Source organism: Pleurodeles waltl, chromosome 3_1, assembly GCF_031143425.1.
Source record: "Pleurodeles waltl isolate 20211129_DDA chromosome 3_1, aPleWal1.hap1.20221129, whole genome shotgun sequence".
In the NCBI taxonomy this organism is placed as follows: Eukaryota; Metazoa; Chordata; class Amphibia; order Caudata; family Salamandridae; genus Pleurodeles; species Pleurodeles waltl.
In genome coordinates, this window is record NC_090440.1 from 1,977,028,714 (window position 1) to 1,977,052,325 (window position 23,612).

The following is a 23,612-nucleotide window of genomic DNA, read 5'->3' on the forward strand; positions in this document are numbered from 1 at the left end:
TTTTTCTAAACACTGTGTGGTGTATTGTTGTGGTGTTCTACTGTGTTATTGCATGATTTATTTCACAAATACTTTACACATTGCCTTCTAAGTTAAGCCTGACTGCTCAGTGCCAAGCTACCAGAGGATTAGCACAGGATAATTTGGATTGTGTGCGACTTACCCTGACTAGAGTGAGGGTCCTTGCTAGGACACAGGGTAACCTGACTGCCAACCAAAGACGCCATTTGTAACCGTATTGGATCTCGAGGATGCTCATAATGGGTATGAAACTGCGACAAAGCACATTGAGTCAGAGCTCGAGAAACTTCAATGTAAACTTGATGACTTCGAAAATAGATCCAGTCGTTATAACCTTAGAGTTGTTGGAATCCACAAATGGATGGTCTTGAAAGTAATTACGGACGTAATCCATAAGTGCATTCTTCCTGATAAGATCGCAGCGTATCCAGACCTTACCATCATGCGGCTCATAGAGTTCCCTCAGAAAGGCCCCTGAATTCTAAATATCCACGCACTATTTTGGTCTTTTTTGGCGACTTCAGGATAAAGGAACAGATCCTATCGCAAGCTATAAAAATTAAAATGTTTAACACAGGAAGGCAATTTCTCCTTGTGGGTCTTTTCTGACATGTCCATAGCAACAGTGCTTCGACTCTGTGAACTTGTCAACCTCATCGATTACTTCAAATGCTTGGGGCTCCTGCTGATATTGTCTAGCTCGCAAAACTTAAGGTTTTCCATAAGGGCCAGGCTCATATTTTTCAAAGTGATCAGCAGGCAAGGGACTTTCTGGACTCTCTCAAGAAGTAACATAGGTGCTAAGAAAGCACTACGATTGGGTTAAGACTCCACTAAGGTTTTTAGTCATAAGAAGACCTGTGAAACGACTTTAACAAGGGGTTCATTATCTAATCTCAAACTCTTGCTCTCCTATATTGCTGTATCTATTTAATGTGCATTCTCCCTGGCCTATATTTGCTGTATTTTCCCAGTCACAGGTTCTATGGGTGCCTTGTCAGTGCCCTCCTATTGGGGGTTTGGGGGCTTGGTCACAGGGGGGTTTGGGGGCTTCAAAAGGACGAGGCCATGACGAGTTGGGACTCTCTTAGTGGTACGGGGATGGGATCACATTCTGATGGGGGGGGGGGGTTGCTAGAAAGTGTGCAGGTAAATCAAAGGTTATGTGTTTTTTCTTTGTTTCCAAATAAGTGTCTAGGGCAGCCTTTGGGAGCAGGCCTTTGGCAGATGTTGATGTCCAGATTCTAATTTTCTCTACTAAACGATTGTTATCCAGGGCAATCTGGGCTCCTTCAGCTCTTTGAAAATCACCTCTTGTAATGCTAATGTGCTTAATAACTCCCACAAATTTAGAGCTATACTCCACTGGTTACACGTTCAGGTTATCTTATTTCAGGAAACTCATTTTAAGCAACAGGCAAAGCTCCTCAGTATCCCTAGTTTTATCTCTCATTCTTTCGTTGCCTCTGCTAGCGCGGCTGTGCATGGGTTTGCAGTTCTTCTAACTCGAGATTTCCAAGGGGAAGTACTTCAGGTTTATCGCAATCCCCAAGCCAGATGGGTAGTGTTAAAATGGGGAGGCAGCTTGTACATATTTCAAGTTTTTATGGTCCTGTAGAACATGAGTTTGCCTCTCTGCAGAGTCTCCATAATCTTTTGAGTACGCTTTCTGGTCCCTTGATAGTAATAGGTGATTTTAATATAATTCAAGACATAAAACTCAATGCCTCTTGGAAAAACCTTACATGGAATAAACCACAAGCCTCCCCATTTGTGGCACAATTTATCCGTGATCTTGCACTTTAGGATCCTTGGCGCCTAGATCACCCGCAAGCGCAAGATTATACCTGCTTTTCAAAAAGGTTAAATCGGCCTCAAGGATTGATTGATTGATTTTTTTTTTTTTTTTTCTTTTTTATATATCACTGCTAGGATAGGGCTGGTTCAGACATAATACCCAACCCCTTTTTAAGTCATTCAGACCCACTGGTCCAATTATCTCTTTCTGTCCATCAATTAGAGAGCCGTAGATGGTCCCTAGACAAATCTCTACTAACGGTTGAAGGTTGGACTTCAGGTTTGAGAGTATCAGTTGCCAAATTCCTAGCCAGGAACGAAGTAACTGCCTCCACCTTTCCAATCTGGGAGTCAAGTAAGGCACACATTAGAGGAAAGGCCATTGCATATGAGGCTTTTTTTGGGGGGGAGGGGGGGAGAAGGAAAAAGTTAAAAACCTTCAGCAAGAACTCAATCATGCTATGCGTTTTCATCAGATTCGCCAGGGACACGATTTATGGGTTTTCATGCAGGATGCTAGAACTCAACTCAAGGATCAATTTTTATCACAGGAGACAGTTAATCATAATACATGCTTTCAGCAGTACTAAGAAGAGAGTGAGCATGTAAGAAAGCTCCTAGCACATTATGAGAAAAACCATAAAAATGCCTCTTTAATAAACTATATTTGATGAGGCCCAGGATCGAAACGTAGATCAGGCCAAGGAAATTGGCAAGGTATTCTTAGTGCACTACATAAATCTTCACACCCTGAAGACTGCAGTACACGGCGATCATATTAAAAAATATCTAGAGTCAATTACCCTACTCAGTCTCAGCGAAGAACCTAAGGCTGCTTTGTTGCGGCCAATTTTCATCTCTGAAATAACAGAGGCTTTAGGAGTTCTTCCAGTGGCAAAGCTTCTGTCAAAGATGGTCTTCTTGCAGAATTGTATAAATCCCTGTCTCAGCAGATAGCCTAGTCGTCTTATTCAACGCAATATTTACTGGCAAGGAAGTACCTAGCTCCTTCTCTAAGGTGGTGATAGTCAGCCTCCTCAAGCCTGGTGCAAAACCGGATTCCTATCACCCTATTAGTCTTCTTAATAACAACTATAAGATACTTATGAAGATCTGGGAAGCTCATATTACGCCGTTAGCCCAGAGCCTCATACATCAAGATCAGTGTGGGTTCCACCCAGGGAGATCTATCTCTACTAATACCAACTTCTTTCATCAGGCAGGTCGCTATTATTCAAAGAACAAAATTAAGGCATCTATAATAATGCTCACCGCTGAAAAAGCATTTGATTTAGTACAATGGGAGCTCCTCTTTGCAATCTTGAGGAGGTTTAAGTTTCCCCCTAAAATAGTCCTAATTCTATCAAATTTGTATCAAGGGGCAGAAGCCAAAATTTTAGTCAACTCAAGAATAGTTGGCAAGGTGCAAGTAGGTTGTGGGACTCGCCAGGGAGGCCCTTTGTCTCTGGTTCTTTTCGCACTATTTATCGAACCATTAGCCTTGGCTCTAAGACAAGACAAATCTATCAGAGCCCCATTGTTGGGCGTACCCAAACTGAAACTTTTTGCAGATGATGCAATCTTGCATCTTGCTGCTGAAATTCTGAATATTGGGAGTGCCTTCAAAAAGATTCAAGCCTTTTCTGATTTAGGGGGCTAGCGGATAAAAAAATCAAAGTCCCTAGGCATTGCTTTTTAACAACAACGAATCAATATTGCCTTGTGATATGCAAACCAAGTATCTCTCCACTCTTAAGAAAGCACAAGTTCTTATGTGCTAATGGCAGAATCCTTGAGTAACGATAATTGGTCGTATCGCATTGGTCAAAGTGATGATACTCCCTTTATTCTTATTGATATTTTCGAACATCAAGATTAAGGTTCCTCCCAAAACATTTTTAAACATTCTAAATGTAATCCTTCGTGAGTTTATCTGGGCAAGCAAAAAAAACTTGTATTCGGCTAGAATCAATCCAGCTGACTGTTGAGGAGGGCGGCCTAGCCTTACGTCATTTTAAGAAGTATTATGAGCTAGCATATACGGGTTGGATTGTTAAAGCTGTTACTACACGTCATGGCAGTTCTAATTTTTACCTGAAGCAGATGCTCCTTGAAAATATTATCCAACTATTTCATTTTCTTAAAATGCCTTGGCTCCCGAAACGTACTAGATATAAGGTCCCAAATTTACTCTGTTCTGGAGGTACTGAGCTACAACTGTTTTATCACTATACCCAATTTCATCCATCAATTTCCATAAAAAGAAGCTGGAGCATTCCCCCTCCCCCCTTTACCAGTAGAATTATAGATGACTCCAAGATATCGAAGTAGGAAATAATGTTAAAACATGTACACAACTCAAGACTCATAATCCTGCAATTCCAGATTTTTTTAAGTTTTCATTTTTTTCAGATCATTTATCATATCCAGTGAAAGGGTTTTGCAATTCGTTACCCATCTGAATCCCTTTCTTTCAAGATTACACAAGCATTTTGGGTTCAGAAACAGGGTCGGGAATTGGTACCGTATTCTTCAGCAAAATTCTTACTACTGCTTTACTTAAGATAACAAACACAACCTGCGTAATAGATTCTCAATCTTGGAAGCAGTATAACATCTCCTATACGGTTTTGAGGGGCGCCATTTTAAGAGGATGGGACTTTTCACAAAATGGTTGCTCTATTGTACACCTATGCAGCTCAGCAAGATGTTTCCATCAATATCGAGCAAATGCTTTAGATGCCATTGTGATGTTGGTGACTGGCTCCATATCTGCTTCCTTTGTCCGGTCATTACTAACTTCTGGGATATACTCTTCTTGACGATTAGTGCGCGACACCAGGTTTCGCTTGCACCTGAACCTATTGGGGTCCTGTTTGGCATATCTAGTTAACCTGATTTGTCAATACAATCAAAGCAATTTTTCTTTATTGTATCTTTGATTGATAAATCTTTGATGCTTCAGCAATGGAGGACACCCTTGCCTCCATCATATGATCTCTGAGTGCACAAAATTAAATCGTCCAATTCAAAGAATGACTATGCTCAAAGAGTCAGGTCCACTTGGAAGTTTCATCGTATATGGGATAACAATATGGTAACCCCAGTCTAAATAGGTCACAAAGAAGCGTTAGGGAATCAGTGTTTAGGTTAAGAGTAAAACAAAGTGGTAATTAATCGCAAGGCATTATTTTGTAAGTGATTATGATCATTTAAAGGTTTGGCTCAGTAATCTTGATGCTTCAGTATGTATACCTGCTTGTGTAAGCACATTAAATACAATTCTTAAAAAAAAAAAAAAAAAAAAGATAAGCTAAGGAGTTTAGAAGCAGTGGTTATTTGCACATCTCTGAATTCGGGGGTCCCCATACTAGCATGTGAATAACAGGGCATTTCTCAAAATTACTTCTTTCTTAAACACTGTCTTACATTTGGAAGGCAAAAATGTAGAGAAAGACAATTGGCAATAACACTTGTGCTTCTATTCTGTGTTCCCCTAAGTCTCCCAATAAAAATGATACCTCACTTGTGTCCATAGGCCTAGTGCTCGCGACAGGAAACCCCCCAAGACGCAACATGAACACATCAAATTTTTCCATTGAAAACTGACATGTTTTTTGCAACATACAAGCTGTGGATTTTGGGCTGTAACTCAGCCGGCACCCAGGAAAACCTAGCAAACCTGTACATTTTTGAAAATTAGACATCTAGATGAATCCAGGATGGGGGCTGACTTGTGGGGCTCTCACTGAGTTATGTCTCCCCGAATCCTTTGCAAACCTGAAAATTTGGCTTAAAAAACACTTTTTCCTTACATTTCAGTGCTGCAAAGTACTGAAATCTGAGAGGAGCCTCAAACTTCTTCCACCCAGCATTCCCCCAAGTCTTCCGATAAAAATGGTACCTCACTTGTGTGGGTAGGCCTAGTGCCTGCAACAGGAAATGTCCTAAAAAAACAATGTGGACACATCACATTTTTCCACTGAAAACGGATGTGTTTTTTGCAAAGTGCCTAGCTATGGATTTTGGCCTCTAGCTCAGCCGGCACCTAGGGAAACCTACCAAGTCTGTACATTTTAGAAAATTAGACATCTAGGGGAATCGAGGATGGGGTGACTTGTGGGCCTCTAAATGGGTTCTGTCACCCAGATCCCTTTGCAAACCTCAACATATGGCTAAAAAACATTTTTTTTCTTCACATTTCGGTGCTGCAAAGTTCTGGGATTTGAAGGGCGCCACAAAATTCCTTCCACTCAGCATTTCCCTAAGTGTTCTGATAAAAATGGTACCTAAACTTGTGTGGGTGTAGGCCTAGTGCTCGCGACAGGAAATGCCCCAAAACACAACATGGACACATCACATTTTTCCAATGAAAACGGATTTGTTTTTTCCAAAGAGCCTAGCTGTGGATTTTGGCCTCTAGCCCAGCCAGCACCTAGGGAAACCTACCAAGCCTATACATTTTTCAAAATTAGACATCTAGTGGAATTGAGGATGGGGTGACTTGTGGGACTCTCACTGGTTTTGGTCACTGAGAATCCTTTGCAGACCTCAAAATGTGGCTAAAAAACACTTTTTCCTCGCATTTCGGTGCTGACAGCGGTGGTTACAATTAAAGCGGGGGACAATAAAAATAAAAAATGACTCCCAAACCTAGGGAAAAAAAACTCAGTGGGTGTTGGGGCTATTAAGTTTTTTCTTTTTCAACAATAAACTCTCACTTTGGGAGTTTGTTGTTGGAAAAAACAAAACTTTAAAAAGATTGGTTTAAGTGTAGTTCACAATACTAGACGCACACCAAACATCTAAATGGCTTTTTTAAATGAACTGCCAAGGTGGCAGTTCACACAGACCCATATTATTCACTGCATTGCCGACTATGAGCTCTGTATTTGGCGGATGAATTAAGGCAGGGTTGCGGCAGTCCTCCACCACCCTGACTTTACCTCATCTGCCTAGCTCTAAATGAAACTGTGTAATTAGCATTTATCAATTAAGCAATCTTATTGGGGGAAAGTGTTATCCGGAGAGTGTTTTAAATGTGCACTGCTAATTGTTGAAATCTTAACTGGCATTACTGAGACACTTATTGGAGTTGGGAATGGGAGATGGGATTGCAGAAAGATTTTTACGATTTTATTTGTTTTACTTTGTTTTATTTTTTTTAGGGAGTGATTTGGCCTCAAGTTATAACTGGCGGTGTTGTAAATGTCCTTAACATTGTGGTCAATGCCATACTTCTATATGTGATGGACCTGGGAGTGGCGTAAGTACTTGTTGGTTTCTGGTTGTGATATAAAAATTATGAACTGAGCTCACCTGTTGAGTGAGAGCACAACACTTTATCATGGTTTGAATTTGATTTTCACAGCTCATTGTTTAAGAATTGGTTAAACGGAGGACTGTAGACAAATCCTCGTAGTAATTATGAAAGCAAACCTCTAAGATGTTCACCTTTCTATTCACCCAAAATGATAATTGCAAAAACAGTTCCTGCCCTACTGCAAGCTCATATCAATATGAAATTATTCCTACCATATTGGCAATTCTGAGTCATGTTTCCAGGTTGTGGATGGCAGCTTCCTCATTGCAGACAATGCATACTGAGTTTCTCATGCTTCTGCTTGATCAGTCATCAGACTGACACCTTACACCATCAGGCCTTAAACAACATTCTGTCGCCATGCAAGGCCTTTAATTACACTGTACTTCACTGATTATACTGTTTGTCAAAACAACACCTTTTTAGTCGAAACAATAAGATCCAAGCAGCTGTCAGTGACCTAAAGCGTAAACAAACGATCCATCCACTCTTTCCTACAATTTTAATCTTTAAATGAAGCTTTCTGAGCCTTCCTGGCCATTCACAGGTTCCTGACTTACAAGTATGTTGGTAGCACACAATTACATCTAATGCCTTCAGGCAAAGGCATAATCAACTGAAGTAAGCTCTAGCTTATATTTGTCTTGATGTTTAGTGCCTGTTTCAAATTGAAGTCCACGAAGACCAACTACTTCTCTTCTCCAACTTTATCAAACAAGATAAGAGCCTAAACTAACTGGCTCTTATATGAAACCGGACTGATTCACATCCAAACCTACTGCAAAATCCTCTTGATTTATTCTTCTGTGGTGAACCTTGAGACATCATATGAAATCTCAAAGAATATAGCCTTACTTTTCTACAGCAGACTTAATACACAAACAAGCCTGTATTGTATACCACCAGGATAGTGGAAATGCCCCCGAGCGACATTCATGGTTCTTACCTGGCCCATATGAATATTGTACTGCATGCTGCTCAACAACTCGGAGGATAGGAAAAGAACAGGTGCATTGTACTTACTGAAGGACATTCAGTGGCTCTCACTACAAGCATGCCTCATCTTTAAGACCACTGCATCCCTGCAAGAAGGTAAAAACTAGCATACTAACTTACCTAGAAGAAACTCACCATCTAAGGATGCCAGTGCAACCCTCAAAACCATGGCAGCATCAGTCTTGAAAACAAGAGGTGCAAAAAGGAGAAAGAACAAGAGTCTACTTTATTTTTGAGGTATCCATTAAGCATCGACAATAACATCCTGTGACAGATCTGACTTGCTTCTTAAAGGAAACAATCCTAAAATTCATAATTTCCAAAACTACCTCTAGTGCTATAGATGAAGCACTCACCGTTTCCTCTACAGCAATGCACTGTTTTCAAACCACACACATGCACATGAGGTACTCGGGAACATGAAAAAAATGTGTTATGTATTTTTCTCCTTTATGAGGCTTGTTAATGGAAAATGTTGTCAAGTCTAACTTGGAAGTGAAGAGACTTCAAGTGTCTTCAGTAATTTCTTACTCTGACTTTCTTAGGTGATAAAGCACTGTATCATGTTACCCTTGATATAATTTATTGAAGCTGCACTACAGATTTTTACCCTCCTCCTGGGTACCCTAGGGTATGGGAGCAGGAAGTAGAAAAATTTATTTCAGAGGTGTTAAACCTACAACAAAGGCCAAATAAACTGCCCTTCATAGTGATGAACAACCAGGCCAAAGCTGCATTTTCAGACTATCTTACCACATAACAGCTGTAGTTCAGGAAAATTCACTTAAAGAAAACATTCAGGGGTTTGCTTGTTTCATGTGGAAACTATTTGAGACAATGCAAAGCATTTGCTCTAATATACATACTGCTAAATAGCTGTCCATAGTCCCACCCTTTCTGTTTTTCCTTTATCTCTGTATACCTTCTTCCATTTTTGGGAGTTCTGGACCCTACAAATGATCTTTCAAGTCTAAATTCGATCAGGTGTTTTAGACATATTACCATTTAAAGAGGTGCTCGAATTGGGCATGAAAGGGGTGAATGCTCAGAAAAGAGTAAGTATATCTGGATGGTTGGTCCTGTGATAATGAAACATAAAAGAAAATAGGGCCTTCTGATTGGTTGAGGGATTTTTTTTAATTTTGTTTATCCCATTGAACATTTTGGTACTGCACAATGTAATTGGCTGGCCACATCTCTGTACAAAATGCTGAGGTCATCATTGGAGGACACAAAGACTCGGTCCCCATGTCCTGAAGTAGTTTGTGAAAAGGTAAATAAGAGACCAGGCCCTTGTGGGGTGGAGACCCAGAGGAATCCATCCACCGCCTTATATAAAACTGTTTTTAAAACGATGGGCTGTGGATACCACAGTACTCTGCCAGGAGCGATCGTGGCCATGGCTTACATAGTACCATGGGAGTGAAGCTTGTGTGTTGAATACAGCAGTATCCAAAAAAACGAGAAAAAAAAATAGGAGATTGCAAGTTTACACAGTGGAGGTCGGAGACTGGGCCCAGTGGCCAAACCCATGGTGCACACTGCAGTTGCCTGTACACAGCAGGGTGTTAGGCACCCATGGGGCGATTGGGCACCCACGAATAGTTGGGCACAGGACCTGGCCAGATGTGAGGCTGTGTCGCCAACCCCGTGACCAAAAGGTGTGCTCAATGGAGTAGTTGGATGAATATGATCAAATTAAACCCTAAACCTAAGAAAAAGAGGTTAAAGTTATGTTATAGTTAGGTTTCGTAATACGAGATAACTTTGTCAGCAGCCTCCAACCTTTTACCTAAAAAGAGCTACTTGTGTTTAATGAAAATCATCCCCAGCTACAAATATTAGTCTTGTACTCAGCACATGAGATTACTTTAGTGGCCATACTGTGCAAGTTTATCACCTGTGATCACCTCCACGCAGGATTGCCAGCAGTAATGTAAAAATATCATGATCGCTTTGGAATGCCTCTACAAGGGTATTAGATAACAGCCACACCTGCAATACCCCGGCACCATTGTAATAATACCAAAATAATGTTGTTAGTGACAAGTCTACCAGATCTGCATGATTTTCAATTAGATACAATTAAAAAACATTTTGAAAATAATGTGTTCCAAAAAAACACACATTTTCATCTCAAATACACACTTTTCAATTTTGGTATAAATGTATTATTTAGACCAAGCAAAAGTTACCAATTTAATAGGCTGGGCTACTCACTCAGGAGCTACTAATTGGAGAAGCCTTCTTTACATTACCAAAAAAAACAACCTCGAAATAACCTGAAAAAAACTAAAGAAGGTTAAACTGACATTGTAGTTTGGTATGGTAACAAGATCTTACCTTGCGTTTAAAGAAAAAAAAATATTTGGACCGTCACTTAAAAAAAACAAAAAACAAAGGTTACAGTGATGTAATAGTTAGGTAAAGTAATAAGATATCTGATGGAGACGTCTAGCTGTAGATTCCTTACCTTTGAATTCTCCCAGCCGTCAGACTGGATCCATGAGATTTTTCATGAGCAGTACCCCTACGTGCTGATGGGTGGTGTTGATCGGCTCTGTGTCCCTTGGCGGCATTGTGAGTACTGGAAATTATGTTGTGGTTTCTATGTAGGTGACACCCAGGCATGCTGACTTCAGTTCTTTTTTTTTTCCGTGCCAGAACTCACGCTGATCTGGAGAAGAGCTACCCCCTTAGTCATTTTTTGACTGGCCTTTTACAACTTTTTTGTAAAATATATTTGAAATTACTCCTGGTGTGATGAGGATGTCGTCATGTAAGGTGGGTTTTAAGCGTTGTGGAGGTGTTGGTGAATGAACAGCAGCTCCTCTGTTTGTGGCGTTTGGAGCACATACGCAACCTGATGTCGTGCTCTGAGTGCTGGGCCATGTGTCCGAAGGCCTTAAAGGAACGTCCCCTAAAGCTGATGGTGGCCTGGCATGCGACACCATGCAGGTGAAAGTCCCAGTCGTGTGGAAGGTCCAGTTACTGCCGAGTCTATAGCCATCGTCCCACTTCAAGTTCTCAGGTCGGTTGGGTAAGACAAGGCACAAGAACAAAAAGTAAGAAGTCGAAGTGCACTTCAACTTCTCGTCCATCAGTTGACGCAACAGTGGAGTGTTGTCATTCTAGGCCTTATTCTTCTAAACCTCCGCACCTTCCCGACTTTCCAGGAGCCAGAGCGACCACTGGCAAGCTAAAAGAATTTTATGAGCCCATGTGCCTCATTTTTGGGCAGTCTCACCCTGGCGGTGCACCTTTGGGCCCCACTGGTTCAGAGGGTGGGCCCCCCATTGGGTTCTGCACTGGTGCTTCGTTACCATGGGGCCCCCAAGGATCCAATCCTGGATAGGGACCAGCACCAGTCACACCACTTCAACCGTCCCTGGAGCTGGTCTCGATGTTGACGCTCTCAACGTAGCCAGCACCCACCGGTGGTGTCATTTCCGACTCTGACACTGAGCTAAATCACCTGACATGACCGGACACCGGCGCAGACAGGACGGATCCTGAACCCTATTCGCTTGGGCTAGGGCTCGGTGAGGACTGGGAGGAGTCACTGGACCCTTTAGAATACTAGTCTTATGAAGAAGAGATGGACTAGTGTGAGGGTCTTGGGGAAACCAGTGGACTAGACACTTCTCCAGATACTGGTATGCTACTGTGGCTATGGAAGAGGGAGCTTCCTACGCTGTGGTGGTGCAGAGGGTGGCTGGGGTCCTAGACCTTCAGCTACTGTCTGTGGCAGTCAAGCCTAACATTGTGACAGAGGTGCTACTGCTGGGAGTCTTCACATCCGAACCCCTACTCCAGTTTAATGATGCTCTTATGGATGTCCTTTTGGGTACCTGGTCCAAGCCTAGTAAAGGGGCTTCTGTGTATAGGACGGTTGCCCGCCACCATAGCTCCGCTCCTGGGGACCCAGGTTTCTTCACGCAACACCCTACCCCTCCGAGCTTGGTGGGCCAAGCCTCCACTTCCCAAGGCGATTTCCCTACCGCTACCCCGGATAGGGAATCCAAGAGACTGGACTTATTTGGAAAGACATTTTCTTCTGCCAGCTTGGCATTGCGTTCCGTCAACATGGGATGCGTTTTGGGCAGTTATTTCCACAATCTGTGAAAAATGGCTCCACAAGAGCTGCTACAGGGCACAGGGGAGGCCTGGGCTGTACTCTGTCAAGCTGCTGCTAATGGGAGAGAAGCAGCAAAGGTCACAATTTGTTGCGGACTTGACACAAGTCTTAGCGGTTTCCACAACAGTGGCCCACAGGCGCCACACCTGGCTCAGAACATCTGGATATCCAAGCTTCCCTTATGGACATGCGCTTCGATGGCACCTGTCTCTTCGGAGACCAGGCAGATTTGTCGCTCAAGCACGTTAAGGTCGGGCGGAGCTAGCCTGCCAGCAAGATGGCCGGCACCTCGTGAGGCTCTGCTGGGCTTAGGGCTTCTTTTTTACATTCATCCTGTCAGGGCGGCACTTATCTGGATCTCCTTGCTGGGTGGCCCTTTGGAGGTGCTGGTGCTGCCGGCCGCTGGAGCGGAGGACGCAGTGGAGCCCTGGGCGCGCTGATTTTTATGGCGGAGGTGGGCCTGGACGGCTTTGGGCTGGGCGGATGGAGACGCGCCGCCGGGGCTAGACGGCCTCACCGGCTGAGGCGCTGCCGCTTGTTGGAGGCGGAGAGCTCTTTGCGTGGGACCGGATCAGCGGTTGTGTCGGACTGTGGCCCCCGCTGCCCCGTGGCTCCCGGGAGCTTGGGGCTGATTGGCCTGCTCCTCTGGTGATGTGGGCAGCCTCAGGCGGGTCGGAGGCTTTTTGCGGCCTGCTGGGGGTTCGCCCGGCCTGTGGTTGGTGCCGACGGTCAGGGCCCTGTGTGGGGCGCTGTCCCAGGAGATTTGTGGGCGCGGCTGCTGGGTCTCCTTTCTTGTGCCCTGGGGGTTGGCGGGCACCGGCTGCGGATCTGTTAGCCGGGCTGGCGACCCGCTCTGCCTATCTCTGGGCGGGGGAAAACTCTGGCGGACCTGCTAAGAGGCAGTTACGCCTGCTGGAACGGGCTGGTGGCACCATCGTGAGAGCTATTTTGGGTGCCATTTTTTGAATTGTTGTCACCCTGCTGGCGGCGTGGCACACTTCAGGGCCCGGCTTCTCTGTCTGCGGGTTGTCCGGATGCAGGCTGCCTGTCCTGGTGGCGCCCCGGACCCGGTGGAGCGGTAAGGTGGAGCTTGCTGCCTTGGAGAGCTTGGCTGCTCTGGGGGACCCGTGGCTTGTGAAGGTCGCTGCTGGGAGAACTCTGCATGCCAGTTGTGAACTTTGATAAACTGGTGAGGTGCCCACCTTGAGGGGACTCGGCCGCTGCAAGGATGCGAAAAGCAGAGCAGCGGCAGGCGAAGATTTCCTTCGATGGGGGCCGGAGGAAAGGTGGAGTCTCTGCTTCCCAGTCAGGAGATGCGCTGGCAGAGGAGGGGTCTTCGGTCAAAGCCATGTTTCTAGACTTGAAGAACACCAACTGAACAACTGGATCGCATCAAGGCAAGGGTGGATGATCACAATTCTCGATTTGAGCAGCTGGAGGTGCAAACTTCGGAACTGGAGGATCAGCGGCGCGGTGAGCATGAGCAACTGTTGTGAATGGCGAGGGTGCTGGAAGTAATACGCAACAAAAAGGAACATTTGGAGGCACGCTCGCGTCGCAACAACATTAGATTGATTGGCCTCCCGGAGTCCACGGACATGGGTAGGATGGAGGACTTTGTTGAAGGTATGCTGTCTGAACTTTTCCCGGTGAGCTTTCGCGTCTGTTGGCGGTGGAGAGGGTGCACAGATCGTTGGGACCCCGGACTTCGCCTGGGACCCCGCCTCGCCCCATTATCATCCATCTGCTGAACTACCATAACAGGCATGCGGTGCTTCGACTGGCTAGAGAGCGCTATCCGGTGATATGTAAGAACTCTGAACGGAACTTTTTTCCAGACTACACCCCTAGTGTGCAGGTGGCACTCAGGGCCTTCCTACCGATTAAGCGCTCCCTTGGACAGACAGATGCTAGGTTTTCTCTTATATATCCTGCGAAACTGAAAGTGCAGTATGGGGGTAAACTACATTTCTTCACTGATCCAAAGTTGGCAGCTAAATTCGTTAAGGCGATTACTGGAAGCTCTGCAGCCGCAGATTCGAATGGACCTGGGGTGGAGCGCGAGGTTCATTGATAATGACTGAATGGCCTTGGACATTGGCGGATCAATTGGCCCTATAGATACAGTGCTCTCTGTATTAATTGCCATCTTGACGTTCTTGTTCCTTTTTGGGCCCTGTGCCCGCCCTTCCCAGTCCTGGCCAGGACGATGGGTTGGGTGGCTAGCTCTATGCCCCTTGGATGAGTCCTATTACTATGACACAGGTTAAATGGTTGGGCTCTTGTGGTTAAAGGGGGGTGGCTGCTTGCTTTGACCCGTTTGGGGGTTCTGTGTGGGTGGGGGTTGGGTTTGTTCAAATGTTTGTTCTTTCTTGTCTCTTTACTCTTTTCCCTTTGCTTTCTTTGTTTGAGTGTGGATGGCAGGCGTGGGGGGGGGGGTGGCAGGGTGGGACAGTGCTTTAGCAGGCGTGCAGAGATGACACGGGAGAGGGTGACAGCGATTTGTTGTCTTACCTGGAATGTGTAAGGTTTGACGATGAGCGTAAGGTGCGACTCATGTCTGCGTACGTTAAGCGCCAGAATATAGATATCTGCATGTTGCAGGAAACTTATTTAGTGGCGGCTACGATGCACCGATTTGAAGGCTGGCTGGATCGGTGAATGTCACAGCGCAGTGTTTTCGCGTTATGCCATGGGTGTGGCGATTCTGATGCGCAAGGGACTGCAGTGGCAAACCCAAAGGGCAATAGTGGACCCTAATGGACGATATGTGTTGCTGAGTGGAATGCTGCTGGACAGGCCTTGCAGACTCGTGTCAGTGTATGGTCCTAATACGGACGACCAGGAGTTCTTTAGTGTCGTCTGGCGGCTGGTCAAATCGATGGGGGGAGGTGCAGTGATGTGGTTGTGTGTGTGTGTGGGGGGGGGGGGAGGACTTTAATGTGATCTTGGATCGGGAGAGTATGGCCTGGGTGCAACATGTGGCTGCAGCTAGGGCTCTGTCAGCTGTTATGGCTGATGGGGCCTTGGTGGATATATGGCGAGCGAAGCATGGAGCTGCGAGAGAAGGAACATGCGTTAGCTATGTCCATAATAGCTGGTCTCGTATTGATCGCTGGCTGGGCTCGCAGGATATGACCCTTTGGACGCAATCGATGGAGCACTTGGCGCATATGCTGTCAGATCACTCCCCGGTTATGCTAGAGCTGGCGGTGCCTGGTGGGCCGGGATATGCTTTTGCATGGCGTTTGCCTCAGGGGGAACTCCGGGATGGGGCATTCCGCAAGGAGATTCGCGAGGCCATTGCCCACTATTTTGAAGAGAATGGCGGGTCCGTGATCTCGGCTGGAACTTTATGGGAGGCCTTTAAAGTGGTCATCCGTGGGATATGTATTTCAAAACTGCATGGAGTGGTGCGAGCGTTGCGCCGTGAGCTAGCTGATTTGGAGGCATGGATAGCGGACTTAGAGGCGCGTTTGGTTGCGGATTGGTCTGCTGACACGCTGGCGGCTCTGCGGAGTGCAGTTCCTCTTTATGAGGAAGCCTCTATGCGGAAAATTTATTTTTTGGGGAGGTTTGCCAGGGCAAAGCACTACGGCGAGGAGGAGTGGGCCGGGCGCACGCTGGCGAGCATGCTCCGTAAACCTTGGGCCAGTAGCTATGTCACTGAAATAGACAGTTCTGAGGGAGAGCGCATGGCGGGAACTGATGGAGTCTTGAAGGTGTTCACTACGTTTTTTATGGACCTGTATTCTGAACCAGCTGAGCTGAATGCGGAGGTCATGCAGGACTACTTTGCTGAGATCAGCTTGCTTTGGTTTGAAGATGTGCACAGAGCTTATTTTGAATCGCCCTTCTCGATGGAGGAGGTAAAGGGTGCGATTCGTGCCCTGCCTGGTGACAAGTCCCCCGGCCTGGATGGCCTGACTCCTGCATTTTATAAGGAATACTCCGATATACTTGCTCCTCAACTGCTGGAGGTTTATGCCGAGGCAATGGAGACTGGAGCAGTGACAGACAGCCTTTGACCTTCCTCCTGAAATCTGTAACGTAATCTTGACAGTCAAGTGTCCCTCCACCAAAACGCTATATGCCTGTTAATGGAAGAAATTTGTGGCATGGTGCACAGACCAGTCTGATTTCTTTCCGCCCCCCCCTCTCTGAGGTCCTGTTGTTCATCCTTTACCTGGCCCAGCAGGGCTCTGTTATGGACACTCTTAAAGTTTATTTATTTGCTATTTCTGCTTTTTTTGAGGTTGCCTGATCGACTTTCTTTGTTTAACATAGGTTCCTCAAAGGCCTTACACATATTTTTCCTCCATCCCCATTCATTTTGCCCCTGTGAGATCCGAATTTGTTTTTGACCTTTCTGAAGTTCACTTCTTTCGAACCTTGCCACAATTGTCCTCCGAGGCTTCTCACTTTGAAAACAACCTTCCTTGTGGCTGTTACATCTGTCCGCAGGGCGAGTGAGCTACAGGCATTGTATCCAAGCCACCCAACCTTTCTGTCTATCCTGACAAAGTGGTGCTTCACTGTAGGGCCTCTTTTCTGCCAAAATTGGGTATGCCCTTTCATGTAGGCCAATCTGCCACCTTAGCTACTTTTTACGCACCCTCACATGCTTCTAAGGAAGAGGAGTGACTCCACCGCCTGGTCCCAAAAAGAGTGTTGCACTCTACCTTGATCGTACAAAAGAGTTTAGGGTGGATGATAAACCCTGTGCTGGCTATGTGGTTGCAAAGAAAGGTCAGGCAGTGCAGAAGCTGACCATCTCCAGATGGGTCGTACTCTGCATTAAGATCTACTACGCACTGTCCAAAAAGCAACCCCCTGAGGGTTTGCATGCTCATTCTACCCAAACTAAAGTTGCGACCACTGCATTAACACATGGTATTCCAGTCCTTGACATCTGTCAGTCGACAAGGTGGACATCTCTACACCCGTTTACCAAAAACTACTGCCTGTACAGTCAGGTTCATAGGGACGGGCAAGTATGAACTTGGTTTGCACACCCACCTTTGGGGATAGCATTGCTTGGGTATCTATTCAAATGTAAGGAATCCGCAACTAGAAGTCTCTATCAGATAAACAAGATACTTACCTTCGGGCATGCCTTATTGTGGAGACTTTGGGGGTGATTCCAACCTTGGCGGAAACCGCCATTTGGCCGCCATGCGGGCAAAATTCCGCAGCCCCCATTCTGACATTCCCGCTAGGCCGGCGGGCGCTAACCAAGTTAGCGCCTGCCGGCCCAGCGGGAATGAGGCCGCAACACAGGAGCCGACTCCGAATGGAGCCGGCGGTGTTGCGGCCGTGCGACGGGTGCAGTTGCACCCGTCGCGCTTTTCACTGTCTGCTAGGCAGACAGTGAAAAGCTGGCCGGGGCCCCAGGACACCCCTTACCGCCAGCCTCTTCCTGGCGGTGAAAACCGCCAGAAACAGGCTGGCGGTAAGGGGGTCAGAATCCCCAGGGCAGCGCTGCCCTGGCGGATTCTCCCAGCCGGGGCAAAAACGGCGGGAAACCGCCGGCCCCGGCGGGGCGACCGCGGCTTTACCGCTGCGGTCAGAATGGGGATTGAAGCACCGCCAGCCTGTTTGCGGTGCTTCCGTCATTCTTGCCGGGCGGTCCAAGACCGCCAGGGTCAGAATGACCCCCTTTATCTAGCTACAGATTCCTTTCCGACCTATCCTCCCGCTCTGCAAACTGATTTCTAGAAGTAGGGACTCCCCTTTCAGGGCTCTAGTTTTGACATTCCCAACATCATATCCAATGCTGAGCCGATCAGCCACACCTACTGGCGCGCAGGGGTTCTGCTGATGAAAATCTTCTGAATCCAGTCTGACGCCTCGGGACAATTTAAGGGTAAGGAATCTGCAGCTAGATATACACTCTCATTTTGACTTTGTTGGTCTGGCAAAGCTGTGGGTGCTAGAAGACCGGCAGTGGTGGTGGTGGTCTTCCGCTCACCATATTACGAGACACATTTTGGGCAGAAATCCAGCAATAGTGGTGCTGGTGGGTGGCGGCGCATGGGTGGTTACACCACCGGCCCCACCAGCCAAAAGGACTCCGCAAGCCGTATTAAAACCTGTAATACGGCCTGGTGATGTCCTGATGGCGGGGTGTTGCCAGAGATGGAAGCGCCCGTTCCCTACCGGATGACCTCACAGAATAAGGTAAGTCGGCATCTGACCAGGTAGGGGGTTTGGATGGATGGGGTGTTGTGTATGTGTGTGTGATTGAATGTTGCACTGAATGCATGTATGGATGCATGTGAGTGAATGAGTGTAGGTCAGTGTTGGTGAATGAGTGTATGTGGGGTTTCTGTGGGGGTGAGTGTGTGTGTATGTATGTGGAGAGGGGTGAGGGGGTGCTGTACCTGGAGGGAGGTGAGGGGGGACAGTTGTCTGCCACTGACATGGCAGAAATTCCCTCTCACTGGTAGCCTTTCTGCCAGGGTTTTCGTGGCCATGCTACCCCCACGGAAACCCTGGTGGAAAGCTGGCTCAAAATATGACCAGCGGTCTTTGGTGGACGGCTGGGTCAGAGATGCTCATCTCCAGTCCGGCAGGTCACACTGCCCTGGGGGTATGAGTGGGGATGTGGTGGGTTGGCAAAGGCACACTCATAATGTGGCGGTCTTCACCGCCAGCCTGTTGAACTGGTCAGAATGAGGGCCATAGTCTCTACCAGATAAGGCGTTACCAAAGTTAAGTAACTTGTTTGTTAAAGCTTTATTTAATGGTTACAAACAAATATAGTAATTATGGCTCAGAATATCCATATCCTGTTATAATTACTTTCCAAACCCTTTGCTGCCATGATCATCATCTTCTTTTTTGTTTATTTAGGAACCTGCAAAAATATTTGATTTGCAATGACCATTAAGATAAAACAGGAATGTCCTATAAAAGTAGAACATTTCTGAAAACACATAAAATGTGTTATTTCTTTTCTCTTTGTAGAGGCTCTGCCTGGGCCAACACCTGCTCCCAGTTTGCATTATCCGGAATGCTTTTCCTTTTCATTTGGTACAGAAAAATATATATGGAAACCTGGGGAGGTGAGGTATATTTTATTGCTTGTGTGCATACATGATTGTTTTCTTGCTGTCTTGCCTAGACTTAATGTGGGAAAACATTTATTGAGTTTGCTGAAAGTCTTTTTTTAAAAATAATTTATGGAGACGTTTTTGATTTAAGAATATGTACAGCATTACCAGCAGTTGCTTCTTTTATTTTGAAAAATGTTTGTTTTTTATAGCGCCTAAATCAAATTCAGCTGTGTAGCTGAGCGCGTTGCCCAACTGCATGGAATTTCAGAGGAGTACAAGAAAATATACACATGCAGTATTACAATGATGTTTAGATGCGCACAATGTGGCTCAAATTAATATACTAAAAAGCTGCTCTGAGATATCTGCTGTTAGAAAATAATGCAAAAATAAGGAGAGCATATTGGTAAAATGGCTCAGTGCCATGAAACAGTATTAACATGTATTTACGTTTGTTTTTTTTGTATTTTTTAAGTATTGTCCTGGTGGCAGAAATATAATTCCATACTTACGCTTCACATTCTAAATTTCGAAAAGTAGGGGCTTCATGTCCATTTCTGGGATAGGTATCTTGTAGCCCTTAGCTGAATATTTTATGAACATTGCAGGCCGCCTTGAACACATTTCTGGATTTGATAGAGCAACAAAGTGAGCAGGACTGGGATAATGTGTTCAATTCTTCTAGTTTTTGAAAATAGCCTACTAGCAATGTGAAGAGCTGCCTTTACAGGGGCAAGCTGAATTGCGGAAATGCTGGTGAGTAAACAGTTACCATAATCACACGTTGATTGAACTACAGATTAAACCACTAATTTCAAGTCATCTGCTAGGTTAAGGTATTCTATTACATGAAGGAGCCTGAGTTGGCATTGTGCTCCTCTGGCTAAGGTGTTTATATACACATGCAGATTTCAGTTTTCATCCATTGAATCCTAAGGTTCTGAATCATAGGATGTTGATTGACAGTAGTAATTATTGGGATACTCATGTCTCGTACGGTCAGTCTATCTGAAGGTTCAATTTTGTGTTTTGTTTTTTTGTAAATGTTTTATTTTTCTAATGAAAAAGAGAAGTACTTAACCAACCTTAGAGCACAGACTATAACTTTAACTTTATTGCGAAGGAAAAACCAAAAACTTGGAGAAACTGAAATAAATTGAAACCAGATATGCAGTGATCATTTGAAGCTGGAAAACATAGATTAGACTTTTAAGGAACGATCAAAAGCTTCCATATGCCATTATAATTAGGTCTTGCACTGATTATTGCTGCACAACCTCAGTTCTTTATTTTGTTTCCCGTAAGAAGGCTTCCCAGAAATCTGTAGGGGTTTTGCCACCCTATTTTGACATGTTTTTACCTGCATTATAAATGTTTTTTTAACAGATGTCTTGTTTTAGAACATTTTAACATGCTAGTTTTGTTCCATTTTTGACAACTTTTTCCATGACAGTTGACAGTAACTTCATCATGCTTTCAATATTTGTGAAGTGCCATGTAGGTAGAAAAACTGCAAATGTCTCACATTTGTGTTGTAGTCTGTCTGCCACCCTAGCACCATGAGGACTGAAAATCGTGCCTGAAATATGGAAATATTGAAGAGAACTCTTAATGACAGAGAACAAAATCTGCCTCAGAGGGAAACTAGAAGATCTGAGGAGCGAGGAGATATGGAAAGCGCAATCTGATACAATTCTGGAAGAGGCTCCTGGTACTGCAACCTTACTCTCAATCTCCAAACTCCTAAACAAACTTTCCTGTCACTCCTGTTCTATGGTCCCAACTTGCTTACCGGCAAGGACAGGAACAGCTTAGTTTACTGTGGTGAAGTGAAACACCATTTGAAGTTAAGGCATAGTTCGTCATTGAAGCACAAGCTGTTGTCTGTACCTTTGACATCTCATTCTTTGACATCTTACCACTCAATATTATCATTCATGATATTAGGAAATCACGATCCCGGGGCAGTGAAAGGAACAAAGGCCTGTTGGGGTCCCCAGTGCTTCCTGAATTAAGGACACCACTTTGTCTCACTAGGACCCCTCCTTAGAGATTCACAGTTGTGGCAAGCCGAACTTCAACATCTCTAGCCAGTAGGACAATTTCACCACAACAACCTTTGTAGGCTGCACTTGCTCATCCTCAACTGCAATCGGAAGCTTTTTGTTCAGTTCCAGTTCGGGTGGGTCATGTACTCAGCAGTCTGCAACCTATTACGCTGCTTGTAGGAAGTTGGCTCTGTATGTGCTATTTCAAAGTAAGGAATAGCATGCACAGAGTCCAAGGGTTCCCCTTAGAGGTAAAATAGTGGTAAAAATAGATAATACTAATGCTCTATTTTGTGGTAGTGTGGTCGAGCAGTAGGCTTATCCAAGGAGTAGTGTTAAGCATTTGTTGTACATACACATAGACAATAAATGAGGTACACACACTCGGAGACAAATCCAGCCAATAGGTTTTGTTATAGAAAAATATCATTCTTAGTTTATTTTAAGAACCACAGATTCAAATTTAACATGTAATATCTTGTTTGAAAGGTATTGCAGGTAAGTACATTAGGAACTTTGAATCATTTCAATTGCATGTATACTTTTCAAGTTATTCACAAATAGCTATTTTAAAAGTGGACACAGTGCAATTTTCACAGTTCCTGGGGGAGGTAAGTTTTTGTTAGTTTTACCAGGTAAGTAAGACACTTACAGGGTTCAGTTCTTGGTCCAAGGTAGCCCACCGTTGGGGGTTCAGAGCAACCCCAAAGTCACCACCCCAGCAGCTCAGGGCCGGTCAGGTGCAGAGTTCAAAGTGGTGCCCAAAACGCATAGGCTTCAATGGAGAGAAGGGGGTGCCCCGGTTCCGGTCTGCTTGCAGGTAAGTACCCGCGTCTTCGGAGGGCAGACCAGGGGGGTTTTGTAGGGCACCAGGGGGGACACAAGCCCACACAGAAATTTCACCCTCAGCGGCGCGGGGGCGGCCGGGTGCAGTGTTAGAACAAGCGTCGGGTTCGCAATGTTAGTCAATGAGAGATCAAGGGATCTCTTCAGCGCTGCAGGCAGGCAAGGGGGGGCTTCCTCGGGGAAACCTCCACTTGGGCGAGGGAGAGGGACTCCTGGGGGTCACTTCTGCAGTGAAAGTCCGGTCCTTCAGGTCCTGGGGGCTGCGGGTGCAGGGTCTTTTCCAGGCGTCGGGACTTAGGTTTCAGAGAGTCGCGGTCAGGGGAAGCCTCGGGATTCCCTCTGCAGGCGGCGCTGTGGGGGCTCAGGGGGGACAGGTTTTGGTACTCAGTCGTAGAGTAGTCCGGGGGTCCTCCCTGAGGTGTTGGTTCTCCACCAGCCGAGTCGGGGTCGCCGGGTGCAGTGTTGCAAGTCTCACGCTTCTTGCGGGGAGATTGCAGGGTTCTTTAAAGCTGCTCCTTTGGATAAAGTTGCAGTCTTTTTGGAGCAGGTCCGCTGTCCTCGGGAGTTTCTTGTCGTCGAAGCAGGGCAGTCCTCAGAGGATTCAGAGGTCGCTGGTCCCTTTGGAAGGCGTCGCTGGAGCAGAGTTCTTTGGAAGGCAGGAGACAGGCCGGTGAGTTTCTGGAGCCAAGGCAGTTGTTGTCTTCTGGTCTTCCTCTGCAGGGGTTTTCAGCTAGGCAGTCCTTCTTCTTGTTGTTGCAGGAATCTAAACTTAGGTTCAGGGAGAGCCCTTAAATACTAAATTTAAGGGCGTGTTTAGGTCTGGGGGGTTAGTAGCCAATGGCTACTAGCCCTGAGGGTGGGTACACCCTCTTTGTGCCTCCTCCCAAGGGGAGGGGGTCACAATCCTAACCCTATTGGGGGAATCCTCCATCTGCAAGATGGAGGATTTCTAAAAGTTAGAGTCACTTCAGCTCAGGACACCTTAGGGGCTGTCCTGACTGGCCAGTGACTCCTCCTTGTTGCTTTCTTTGTTCCCTCCAGCCTTGCCGCCAAAAGTGGGGGCCGTGGCCGGAGGGGGCGGGCAACTCCACTAAGCTGGAGTGCCCTGCTGGGCTGTGACAAAGGGGTGAGCCTTTGAGGCTCACCGCCAGGTGTTACAGCTCCTGCCTGGGGGAGGTGTTAGCATCTCCACCCAGTGCAGGCTTTGTTACTGGCCTCAGAGTGACAAAGGCACTCTCCCCATGGGGCCAGCAACATGTCTCTAGTGTGGCAGGCTGCTGGAACTAGTCAGCCTACACAGACAGTCGGTTAAGTTTCAGGGGGCACCTCTAAGGTGCCCTCTGGGGTGTATTTTGCAATAAAATGTACACTGGCATCAGTGTGCA

The 23,612-nt window shown here is 45.9% G+C and overlaps 1 protein-coding gene across 2 annotated transcripts in view; it reads left to right on the top strand.

Moving 5' to 3' along the window:
* Positions 1-23,612, top strand: part of LOC138285877 (multidrug and toxin extrusion protein 2-like) — a 445,083-nt gene that overhangs the window by 163,473 nt on the left and 257,998 nt on the right. For both annotated transcript variants that reach the window (XM_069226369.1, XM_069226368.1), the window contains 2 exons: positions 6,987-7,084; positions 19,245-19,342. In XM_069226369.1, the coding sequence (XP_069082470.1) occupies positions 6,987-7,084; positions 19,245-19,342 (196 nt within the window). The remainder of the gene's footprint in view (positions 1-6,986; positions 7,085-19,244; positions 19,343-23,612) is intronic.